Source organism: Gymnodraco acuticeps, unplaced genomic scaffold (assembly GCF_902827175.1).
Source record: "Gymnodraco acuticeps unplaced genomic scaffold, fGymAcu1.1, whole genome shotgun sequence".
In the NCBI taxonomy this organism is placed as follows: Eukaryota; Metazoa; Chordata; class Actinopteri; order Perciformes; family Bathydraconidae; genus Gymnodraco; species Gymnodraco acuticeps.
Window position 1 is genome coordinate 8,522,246 of NW_022992351.1, and position 12,199 is coordinate 8,534,444.

At 41.2% G+C, this 12,199-nt stretch overlaps 1 protein-coding gene and 1 long non-coding RNA gene across 2 annotated transcripts in view; one reads left to right on the plus strand and one right to left on the minus strand.

Annotated features, from left to right (window-relative positions):
* Positions 1-11,823, minus strand: part of LOC117541873 (solute carrier family 26 member 6-like) — a 23,371-nt gene extending 11,548 nt beyond the window's left edge. The window contains 5 exon segments of the mRNA XM_034209141.1: positions 4,828-4,976; positions 5,270-5,380; positions 6,132-6,271; positions 6,359-6,495; positions 11,738-11,823. Of these exon segments, the coding sequence (XP_034065032.1) occupies positions 4,828-4,976; positions 5,270-5,380; positions 6,132-6,271; positions 6,359-6,495 (537 nt within the window). The 5' untranslated portion in view covers positions 11,738-11,823.
* LOC117541875 lies at positions 9,241-10,149 on the plus strand. Its single transcript, XR_004568353.1, has 3 exons — positions 9,241-9,392; positions 9,694-9,913; positions 10,004-10,149. It is a non-coding gene; the product is annotated as an uncharacterized LOC117541875 (long non-coding RNA).
* Positions 11,824-12,199: the final 376 nt, after the last annotated feature.

Genomic DNA, 12,199 nt, shown 5'->3' on the forward strand with positions numbered 1-12,199 from the left:
AACACAGGTATGATCCTAAGTACAAAAAAAATGAGGTTATCATGAGGTTGTTAACATTGCAATTTATCACTATCGTTTAGTGGTTTTTCAAAGAATTAACCACTCTCTGTTTTTGTACCATTCTGCGTTGAAGTAGGCTACCTTTCTCTTTGCCCAAATAATCTACTAGCGGTCTCCTTTTTTCCGATAGTTAGCTGTACAACTTTACCCGCCTCAATGTCCCGACAACAAACCTCCATGCAGTCAGAACCAGCCTGTTTCGGTTCAACAACGGCGGCGGTGGGGGCGGCGGCGGTTTTGACAGTTTCTGCGGCCGCAGAGCTGCTGCTTTTGGGTTCATCTGGCTTCGCTGTTTGAAGAAGGTCCAGGCTCCGGAGATGTGGATGTCAGGGTATAAATATACACAGCTAGATCAGATCGCGTTTTAGATGCGACTTTAGAGTAGAGGGGAATTATTGAAACGGGATTTGTACAGTGTTCCGCGCCGCGTGTATATACGTGTGTGTTTGTGTATTTTTGCGTTTGTGTGTATTGTGTTTGTTTCCCGGGGAAAACACTCACGAGAAACACCGGCTGTTGTTATGCCTGCAGTGACGTTAAATTACTCCGTTCTCCGCTTGTAATTATGCCGTTAAAAGCTTCAAAGTTGTATTTATCATCTGAATTTGCCGAAACAAGTTGAATATTCTGAAAGCCAAGACTTTGCTTATTTGAAATCAGATAAAAACAAACTGTAACGGACCCTGCCGTGTTATCTATGATTACTATACGCCTTACATTCATAATTTCAGCGAGAGGGAGGGGGAGCGGCGCTGAGGAACAGCAGAGTGGTGAGAGCTGTCATCTACCCTTTACAAGCTTCAAACATGCCTGTAGCTAGTGAGATTGAATATAACAATCAAAAATAACAAAATATACACAGCTAGATCAGATGGCGTTTTAGATGCGACTTTAGAGTAGAGGGGAATTATTGAAACGGGATTTGTACAGTTTTCCGCGGCATCTGCTGCTGCGAAAATGTGGGGCAGGGCTGAAAAGTGGGGGGGCCAATGGCCCCCTGGCCCCCCCGCTTCCCTTTCAGAGAGGTAGTTCACAAACCAACCCACTGCATGGCTGGATATGCCAATACTGAGTAGCCTCTGCTTTAAGATGCGATGATCGACGGTATCAAACGCTTTGGAAAGGTAAATAAATAGAGCTGCACAACTCTGCTTATTATCTAAAATACTCGTAATGTCATTCACCACTTTCATTGTGGCAGTGATGGTGCTGTGTTGCTTTCTGAAGCCTGACTGATGTTTAGACAGGATATCATTTTTACATAAAAACTCCTTTACCTGTTCACTCACTAGGCGTTCGAGCACCTTCGCCAGAACTGACAATTTAGAGATTGGCCTATAGTTATTTAAAATAGTTGCCTCCCCTCCTTTTAGCAAAGGCAAGACATAAGCTGACTTCCATACTTTTGGAATTGCATTTGTGCTGAGGGAGAGGTTAAAAAGAGTAGTGAGAGGAAGAGCAATAAAATCTGCAGCTATCTTTAAAAAGAAAGGTTCTACGTTGTCCGGGCCAGCCGGTTTCTTAGGATCTAGCTTAGATAAGGCTTCATGAACAACATTGACAGTAAAAGGAGTAAAACTGAAAGGGTTTTCCAGACCACATTGTTCAGAGTCACGGATTGGGGTGTTCACAGAAGCAGAGTTAGAAACAGAATCAAAGATAGAACCGCAGGACACAAAATGCTCATTAAAGCAATTTAGCATAGTAGCCCTGTCCGATATAGAGCCAGATGCTGTGGTAAGGCACGGAGGTAGCTCATTACGGATCTCACCAGTGGATATCGATTTTATGGCTTTCCAAAATTTCCTAGGATTATTTAGGTTTTCTTTGGTAACTGACAAATAGTACTTCGACTTTGCACTTTTGACATTTGAAGTGAAGCTATTCCTTAGCTGCCTAAAACGCAGCCATTCTACCTCTGAGCCTGATTACCTAGGCTTTGCCCAGGCCTTGTTTCTCTCATGAAGGAGACTGGACAGTTCAGCAGAAAACCAAGGATTGTCTCGTCCCTTCACTCTAAATTTACGCAGGGGTGCATGTCTATCAATGATCTCCATAAAACCAAGATAAAAATAAGACCATGCAGTTTCTACATCAGCACACAGATCTATTTTTCCCCAATCCAACCCAAACAGATCATGAACAAAACCCTGCTCCACAAAATGTTTTATGTCTCTCTTAATAATAATACGAGGTTTAACCTTTTGAACCTTAGTGTCCCTAATTGTGGCTACAACACAGTGATCACTCAAATCATTCGCAAACACTCCCACAGATAAGTATTTATAGGGAGCATTAGTTAAAATGAGATCAATTAGGGAGGATTTATTAGGGGACTTAATGTTAGGGCGAGTAGGACTGTCAACAATCTGAGTAACATTCAAAGAGATACAAAGGTTTTTAAAATCCTCTGACACTGCAGTTAACCAGTCCCAGTTAAAATCTCCAAGTAGCACTATTTCCTTGTAGTCTAGTTGCGATAAAAGATTTGCTAGCGAAGAGAAGGAGTCCTTGCCAGCTGAGGGGGGTCTGTAACAGCCCACCACCATGACCTGTTGCCCCTTTGCCACTTCTATAAGGCTAAAAATTCGAATTGTTTTGAGCGTATATCCCTTTAAAAACGAGGCCCCTGGGGCCTCATGTATAACGCCCTGCGTAGGATTCACGTGGGAAGGTTGCTTACGTAGTAGAAATCCGAAAAATAGGTCCATACATTTTCCGCCACTTCCCGATTCACTAAACATTGCGCACCGGCGAGGAAAGTGCGTACAGCACTTACGCCGGTTTCCCTTTATAAATCACAACCGACTCGAAATGCAGTGCAGCTTTTGCGGGCTTCACATAACGCCCATATTTGCCTATAAATAGTCAAAGAAACGCCCATTCATTCATTAATTCTGACTGACTTTATGAAGAAGATCGCAGGAAATGACGACAGAACAGCTAAAAAAGACATCTCACACCGTGTCAGATTCTGGTTATTTTGGGGAGGTCGAGATAAATCATATTGTTTGGTGGATGCAGTTTGAACCAGAGTAGCAGCATGGAGGTCGGACCGTCACCAAAATAAATAAATAAATGGCCCGAAAAAGGTTCATGACAAAAACAATACACATCCTTCCTCAGGCAGTGTGTTTGTACCGGGGACAGGAGACACCCCCTTGATGAGAAACTGTAAGAAGTGAACGGGGAATCCCCCCGGTGTGGAGTCATGACGACTGGATCTGAATTATTTGTTTGTATTTTTTGGTGGTTTGTGTCCCAGCTGTCGATCAGCTGTGCGCAGCCTCTCCACTGCAGCCTGTGCGTCTCAACCCCCCGCATACAACTAATGTGTTGTGTTATATTAGCTCTACAATTGACCACATAGGTGTTCTTAGCTTCCATACCTCCTGTGTTTTACGAGCGACTTATCAAGTCTTAGCAAACGGCATAAAACACGATTAAACGTGATAGTAGCCTATATAAAACCATGCTCGTATCTACAACCTATAGAAATGCAACACGGCGTCAGTTTAGAAGTAATTCTGTCCTCCTGCTTACCGCATCATTTATGAGAAAACATTTCATAACATTAACACAACATATTCCAGGTGGTTTTAAATAACATATCCGTATTTATTTATTTCTCCAAGTTATGTTTTTGTGTGCACTGAGGAGTCGCAAACAGGCGTTTGTTTAATCATTTTAAGATTGGCTTTAATCAATGTTTGAAAATGAATTCTTCATATATGATAAATGAGAGGTAACATTTTATTTATGGTATTATTTCCACATATTTCTCTCCATTCTTCCTTCTGCCAACGGTGTCGCAGTTTCTCGTCTCTCCCGTTTTTGTGCTTAGTGCGTACGCATGGGTTAGAGTTTGCGTGGAGGACCGCACGTTTTCCCGTCAAGTTAGTATTTTATAAATCGCAAACTTTGCGTAGAAACTGGCGTACGCCATTTTTTGAGCGTATATCGCTTTATAAATGAGGCCCCTGATCTCTCTCTAGCGTCCGGTTATACTTCACTCGCGTCTATGTCCAAATCTATCAGATCTAGCTAGTTCTAGTTAATGATATGACTGCCTGCTTTTCAAAAGGACATAAGCGTTGCTTGACAACGGCGTGTGGCCGCAAAGTATAGCACAGCATTATGCATATGTTTATAGGGGTCAAAATCCCATGCTCATAAAATGCTCATATATTTGTTTCTCTTCATTCCCCACGCCCCAAAATAAATACATATACAAATATACCAATTTCAGGAAAAGTAACGAAGTTTGAGCAGTGTGGTTTTTATATTAACAGTTACACATATTTCAAAACGCGAAGTGTAATAACTGCAGTTTGCCTCCCAGAATGACAAAGATCCTCAGTGAAGCTCAAGCCCATGTTTCACTACATTGTAAGTACAACTTATTAAAAAGATCAGTTCAATGTAACTAATGTTGTCTTAGTGTTATTGCATGATGTTAAAATTGGTTTGCCATGAATTTAGTGATGGATTGTAAACATTTGAAATGTAGCATTTAAGTGTTTCTCAGACACTGATGGTGCAGCGCTGTACTGTACCTCTTTATATAGGCATTTTTTCCTTAACAAATTGTTTTTGCGCTGATCAGGGGGTACTTGGCTGAATTTTTTTTTCAAAGGGGATACATGATTGAAAAAAGTTTGAGAACCACTGGTGTGTGTGTGTGTGTGTGTGTGTGTGTGTGTGTGTGTGTGTGTGTGTGTGTGTGTGTGTGTGTGTGTGTGTGTGTGTGTGTGTGTGTGTGTTTACCTGTATGAGGCCAGAGAGGAAGGTGACTTGTAAAGCCACATTCACTTTGGCCGCTTCAACATCAGCCTGACTGTCTCCGTTGATGTTGCTAACCGACTCCACGTTGGCTGTCACAGACCCGATCATGATGGCCAGGACGGCAAAAGTACCTGCAACACATAAACACACACACACTTTGTAAACAACTCCTTTACTCGCTTTTCAGTAGAGTTTAAGGTTCAAAATTGTTGTTTATCACATGGATATATACTATGAATATAACTTTATATTTATACTACTTGCCTTTTTTACTTTATATCAGTTTTTTTCTTTAGTTTATAGACATATTTTGTATTAATGTTCCATACGTTTCAGGTAGGGCTCATGAACAAAGCACTCATGGAAGACTGAACCAGGCAGTAGATAAGAACGCCTTTTCATAAAGATTAAGGTAGACATTAACCGATGGAGAGGTGTCTCGAGGTGCCGAAGATGAAGTAGATGATCAGAGGATAGAGAGAGGTGTAGAGACCAAACGCAGGAGGAACTCCCACCACCATGGCGTTGGCCATACCTGGGAGAGAAGAGGAGAGGTGGAGATGTGTCCTATAAAAACAGTAAGCTTCACAGATATTCATTCATTGGCCTTTGCAGGAGCTTACAGCGCTGAATCTGTATTAACATTTTTACCACTTAACAACTTGGTCAACATTCCTGCCCACTGCAATACAAAATCACTTCGAGAACTCATAGCTCCAGTTTCTCTTTTGTTAACTTGACTTATAACTTCACACTGGACATTTATAATTCATTTATTATGCCATTCTTGCACACTAAATGTAAATAATATCCTACTTTTATATTGTGTTAGCTGTAATTTAGCCCTAATATTGTTGTATCTGTCATAGTTAACAGATTGTTTTCTTCAACAAAAACATTTCACAATTTGGGATTAATAAATGATATCTTATCTTATCTTGTTGGGCTAGATTTAGATGAAATACTATGGGTGATGACCAGCTCAATACGAAAAATAAATTTCATATCATTTTTTATATCAAGGGAGCTTAAAAGCCATTTGCTTGTCTGAGTGGTGGCTATACATGTGTTGATGAGACTTTCTCTTCATATCAACAAAATAAAGTAGGTTACAACAAGCTCAGGGTTATAACACATGGCAGCTAGAGTCGTATACTCTCAATTTCCACCCTTCCATCCTGCAGGTATAGCTGAAGTAGTGTGAAGCTGTTGTGTTATGCAGCTTGTTGTCATTTAAAACATGTTAAGACTCTTTACGTGATTATCCTCTGCTGCAGCATCCCCACCTGTTGGCAGATGTATGATCCCCACACTGACTCCAGACACCAGGTCTCCAATGGCGTTTTCTCTGATGGAGTAATCAGGCAGCCATGACAGGATAGGAAAGAAGCCCAGCAGGACGCTCTTCACCCTGGGACCGGAACACCTGAGGAACACACACACAGTTTATGGCTTTAGAGTTTGAGATAAAGAGTCTGGCTCAAACTGAGGCCAAACAAATAATCCCACGTACCAACATTGTGCTTTTACCCTCTCCAAAACTGACAGGGACTTGTTTTTTACTCGCTGCCCAAGGACATCCAGCTGTGCTTCGTCCAGGGCGACAGCGAGATAAGGCTGCCTGTTGTGAGGAAGGCCATTTAGCTCCATCTGAAATGTCAAAGATTACCGGCAGTGCAGTCAAAGTTCACTTTGTTCATGTTTGCTTAAAGGTCACATATCATGCTTTTCCGGTTATTGCCCGTCCCCTTGTGTGTTATGAAGGTTTTTATGCATGTAAACAGTCTGCAAAGTCAAAACCCCTCAAAGTACACCCTGTAGCGAGTAAACTCTAACACAGAAAATACCTCCCCCAAAAGCCTCGTTGGAGATTTCTCAGTTTCCATTGTTTACTTCCTGCCCCCCGTGACGTAGCTGCACCGCGTGACGTCACTTCCTCTGCCAGCCGACCATATTAAAGGGATAGTGGAAATCCGCGAATTTTGGGTTTAACTTATGTATTTGTATTCAAAATAAGCATAATAAACAATTTTTTTTAATTTCATGCGCCTAGTTTCATTTTATTTTCAATTTGACTGCGCCCTCTCAATGAAACGAAATACTTCGGGAATCGTCGGGAATCTTCGGGTGATGACGAGAGCAGAGGAAGACGGGCACAAACAATGGCGGACATTCAATAGCATTTGCATGTGAATAGCCGACCTTTATTATGGTGAATAGATGTGTTTTGTATGGCTGTAGTGCGACAGAAAATGCAGAGAATGGCGTATCGACTCATGCGTTTCCAAGAAACCCAGCCATTCGTCGTCAGTGGGTGAAATTTGTTCAGAAATGTTCACTATAGGTAATACTATAAGACGGCAATACTTTATACCGAGTATATTGCCATAAATATGATGATTGATTATCAGTAAAAAATTCTACGTGACACAACGACATTGGATTAACCTTGAGAATGCGTTTTTATTCCGTTGAACACAACTTTTGATCACAAATCAAAAAAGGTAAGACGTAATTATTGTAATATTTTTGGAACCGGATGTTGTTTACTTTCTCTTTTCTGGCTGATAGCTCCAGGAATTCGAGGTCTTACAGTGATGACATTACATCTGTGGAGTCTCAGCTTTAAATCGTATATCTTGTTTGTGCAGTTAAGATAGTAATAAGGGCATTTCCACCGTGTGTTGTTGTAAAAAAGCGTTTAGCATTAGTTAGCATTGTTTCGCTCAATGCTAATTCAAAGGTTTGGTATTACTCTTGTGTTTTTTTCTAGCTACATTTGTTGTTATTGTCAGTTAGCGATGTTCTTACCTTTTAAAAGGGTATGAAAACATTAATAGTTTCATACATGTTAAGAAGCCCTGAGACATGTGAGAGAAAAAAACTGTGGGAGGGGGTCCACTGGGGGGACCTTCGGTGCTTAACTGGTTAACAATGATAATATTTGTAAAAGGCTAACAGGTGATCTTAAGATGCGTGAGCTATGCTTAGGGACCTACCAGTCAGATTATTTGTGCGTAGGGGTGCATCATCTGGCTCCGTGGTCATCCTCCGCCATTGCCCATGCCGTAACCATCACCTCGGGCTCGGGCTCTGGGCTCGAAACAAATAAGGACGTAATGGTCCATCGTCTGGCTCAATATTCTCACCATCGTCGCTTACTGAACCGGATTCAGATTCAGCTCCTAAAAACGACATTTTCGTAGGAAAAAGCCTAGAGGATGTTTCTGACTCGCTATCATCACTGGATACCTCGTACAATCCTTCTTCTTTGTCTGGTATATTTGCCCTTCCACGTTCATTCTGCATAGACGCCATAGTTTTGTTATCGTATCGTCTTCCTGAGTTTTCGTCACTTCCGGTTTGGCTGAGTCGAACATTTCGTTTCTTAAAAACTTCGGGGAAGCTGCAATAAAGTGCTTCTAACATGCATAAGGCAATTATTATATTTTTTTAATCAGGTGTGATTGTTTTGGTACGTAATTATGCTTGTATATAAGTTACAACGAAACTATTTGAGGTTCCATTTCCACTATCCTTTAAGTGTCGTAAAACCTGCTTCTTTTCAAAGCTCTATCCAGTCATGTCGCGGAGGGTCTGTTGCCGGTATTGTGTGGAGAAATCCACAATGTTTGCAGTACCGAAGGCAGAACCACGACGAAGTCAGTGGTTGACATTCCTTTTAACACTGTTCCAGCTGATTTACCAGCCGGTACTGTTGTGTGTGCGCGGCATTTCACGGACCAAAGCTTTAAAAACTTAACAATGTTTAGCTTCGGACTTGCAAAAGCTGATATTGGGAGGACGATGCTGTTCCTACTTTGTTTGGACCAGCGGGAGATTCGGGTACACAACCTGTAAGTATTTATTGTGGTTTGTGTATTTATTCTGTTTAAAACAAACAATGTATCTACCACGACTGTGTAAATGCTATGCTATGCTAATTGCTATGCTACCGAGGTAAACACGAGGGCTACCTAGCATTCCCAGCCTCAACACCGATGTTAGCACAATGGCCTTACATGTATCTCATAGCAGGAGAATGTCTGCAAAACACACACGAAATACTCATAGACAGTATACTCCGGGTGATTTAACCGTACGGTCAGTAATTACAGTTGCCGTTCGTGTATTCTACCGAGCTACCATTAATAAGCTAAGCTAGAAGCTCTAACCTAGAGATGTTATGAAAAACATTGTTTTCATGCCAGCTACAATGAATGACCGAACGTAGCAGAATATCTGTAGAACATTGTAATTGTAAAAGTGTTGCTTTTATGAAATTGACTGTTTTCCTCGGATACAAAATTAATTGTATGAATACTATGTTGTATCTTTCTTAGAGTACATCACAGCAGGAACACAATACCAACTGCTCCAGTACAGTCGGATGTCAACAGACCGTCCACAGACTGTTTGTGTGGGAACTCAGAGGGTTGAGACACGGTCTGTGGGAACACAGACAGTGGAATGTAAAGTGTCCGCCATTTCTGTTGCTACACAGTTGGCCCGGGGAACACTGAAATCGGCCCACGTGAGAAGCAAAGGTAGACTATAACACTGACAAATCACAGATACATTACCTTAATTGTGCTTTTATTACATGTACAGCACTTGGGCTCGACCAAAAATCTTTTTTAAATATGCTCTATAAATAAAACCTTATTTGATATTATTGTATATCACAGAAATACTGTTATGACTACAAGAAATACAGTGCTGTTTGTAGTTTGTACATTTTTCATGAATTAATCTGTCAGATGTACACAAGTTGTTGGCCTTTTACAATGTATTAGTGTCTTATCTAATGTACATAGTATTTATGCACTTTTCCCTTTTTATTAACAGGCATCCAGGCCACGGTGTCTTTCAAAAGTGTTGGCACTAAAACTTCCACCTACACAGAAATCCCCTTGTCCTCTACACCAATAAAGGGCCCAGGATTGGGACCTAGCAAGAGACCTCGACTAGAGTTGGAGCAGGAACAAGGAGAGACTTCGATTGAATTTGAAGAGACTCTGGATTCGAGTTACCACCCTGATGATACTGTAGAAGAATCTGACGTATCGTAAGTTTGGTATATTTGGTACACATTACTATTACTGTTGTTCAGAATTGACATCTAACATGTATTGTTAATTTTGTTTTGTTACATTAGACTTCAGACACGATCCACGCACAGTGAGGCAAAGTACATTGTGTTTGAAAGCTGCCTCGGACAGCTGTTTGAAAAATGTCCGTTTTGTAAGACAGACTGTGATGTCCATTTATCAAAATTTATCAAAATAAAGTTTGATGGAACTACTTGATAGCCTTTCTTCCCTGAATTATTTGCTCCTAGATCATTCATATATAGCAAACCATTATTTGATTTTTCATCTAATACAGTAGTAGTTTATTATAGCTAAAAATAACTTACTCTTCTTCAGTTCTACGCCTCAAAGGTCCATAATCAAACCGATAAATATTGTGGAGGTTCTGCAGGGTGTAGGGATTGAGGCAGTTTGGTTCTAGTCCGGGGTGGTCAACCATGCACACAATGGGTTCTGGGACTTTGCATTCGTGTTAAAACCTATAGGAGGATAAGATATTTGTAACATAATACGTTTAGCAATTAAATCCAACTATGGCGAGGTTTACAAAATAAACATTCAATTACTATAGAATAAATAAAAGGGCATATAGTCTATTGACTTGACAAGTATGTATGGTGTATATAATGTTGTGTGCTACTGTTGGTGTTTTTGTATTTGTTGTGGTGACACCCTGTTTTGACCATAATTCACCTTTGGTATAGTGTTGCCACACGGACCCTTTAGTGTGTGCTCTTAGGTTTAGCTTGTCATTCCTAGCTTGTCAGACAGAGCAGACATGTATTTTACCTGATTCTAAACACACCGCCCCGACTCCTTTTCATCGGCACTACACTGTCACCTTTCTAATCTCCCTGCAACAGAGGTTTTCCACCTCGGTAGGCATTACTGCGCAGTTTCCACACGTGCACCTAAATAACAACAGTTGGAAAGTTTGGTTAGTCAGCGGACACACTTGTTACTGTGATGTAGATAAATGATGAAGTTCTAACATTACATCTGAAATGTAGCAGCTATACAAAATTAAAACGTTCCACTGTGAAACCGCCTGCTGTATTCTTGTTTGGGACGGTGGATCAGGTCCATCACGGTCCGTTTCACTCTCAGGGTCGGACTCCAGTTCGTACATATATGGCTTTACTGACGCCATTTCATTTCTGCTACTCCGCTCAGAGCCGAAAAACACCATGGGCTAAGTACCCCCGCTAAACCACTTTACGGCAGATGTCAACAGGGGCAGAGCCTCTCTGGTGGTTGACAAATCAGAACAGAGGGGCCGAGCTGACCAATCGGAGCACACTGGGCTCACAGGGAGGGGGGGCAAGACTGCAACGAGCCGTTTAGTGGAGAGAGTGAATTCACGTAGTTTACAGAGATGCTGTATGCGAAACAATGTGAGTTTGGAAAATTGCACAGTATAAATCTATTCTAGTAGACATCAACAATGGAATTATGATCAGTGGAAATGGCCATGACATGTGACCTTTTATATCTTGTGTTCTTTCTTTTTTTATCATTGTAAAATGAGTGTATTTGGTAAATGACAAAGATCAAGACGAGTAGTATTAACTGTAAAGATAACTAAATGAGACCAAAGCATTGAGAGAGAGAGCGGCTGACCTTATCCGTATCACCACAAAGCCGCATGGGTACAAAGAGTTCACGTGCAACAGTGTGCATGTACACACACACAAACAGACACAGTTTATGGCCACATCATTTGTGATAAAAAGCCTGGCACAGGGCCAACATTGACGCATAAAAGGCCAACAACGAAACCTCGCATTTTACTTACCAACCTTGTGCCTTCACCCTTTTAAAAAATGCCAGGGACTCTCAAGAACATCCAGCTGAGCTACGCCCAGGTCAACAGCGCAATAAGGCTGCCTGTAGTGTAGTGAGGATTTCACTCAAAGCTGTCAGTAGTTGTAACCATGCCACTTTCGTCTCATTAGTATGCATAGAAAAGTGACAGGTCACACATATAAGCCCCGCCTACTTCCGACTAAGCCCCGCCCAAGCCCCGCCCCTTCCGACATACGCCCCGCCTCCGGTTTACAAAATAAAAAATTTAAAAATGAGAAATTAAATGCTGCTTCAATCACATTAGTATGCATAGGATCTATGTCCCGCCTCCTAACCACTTCCTGTGCCCCCTAATCCTGTATACAGTATTGACTGTAACTTACAAATACTTGCAAATAACATGAAATAAATCAAAGTAAAGCATCTAAAAACATATATTTAAAAAAAGTAATGTC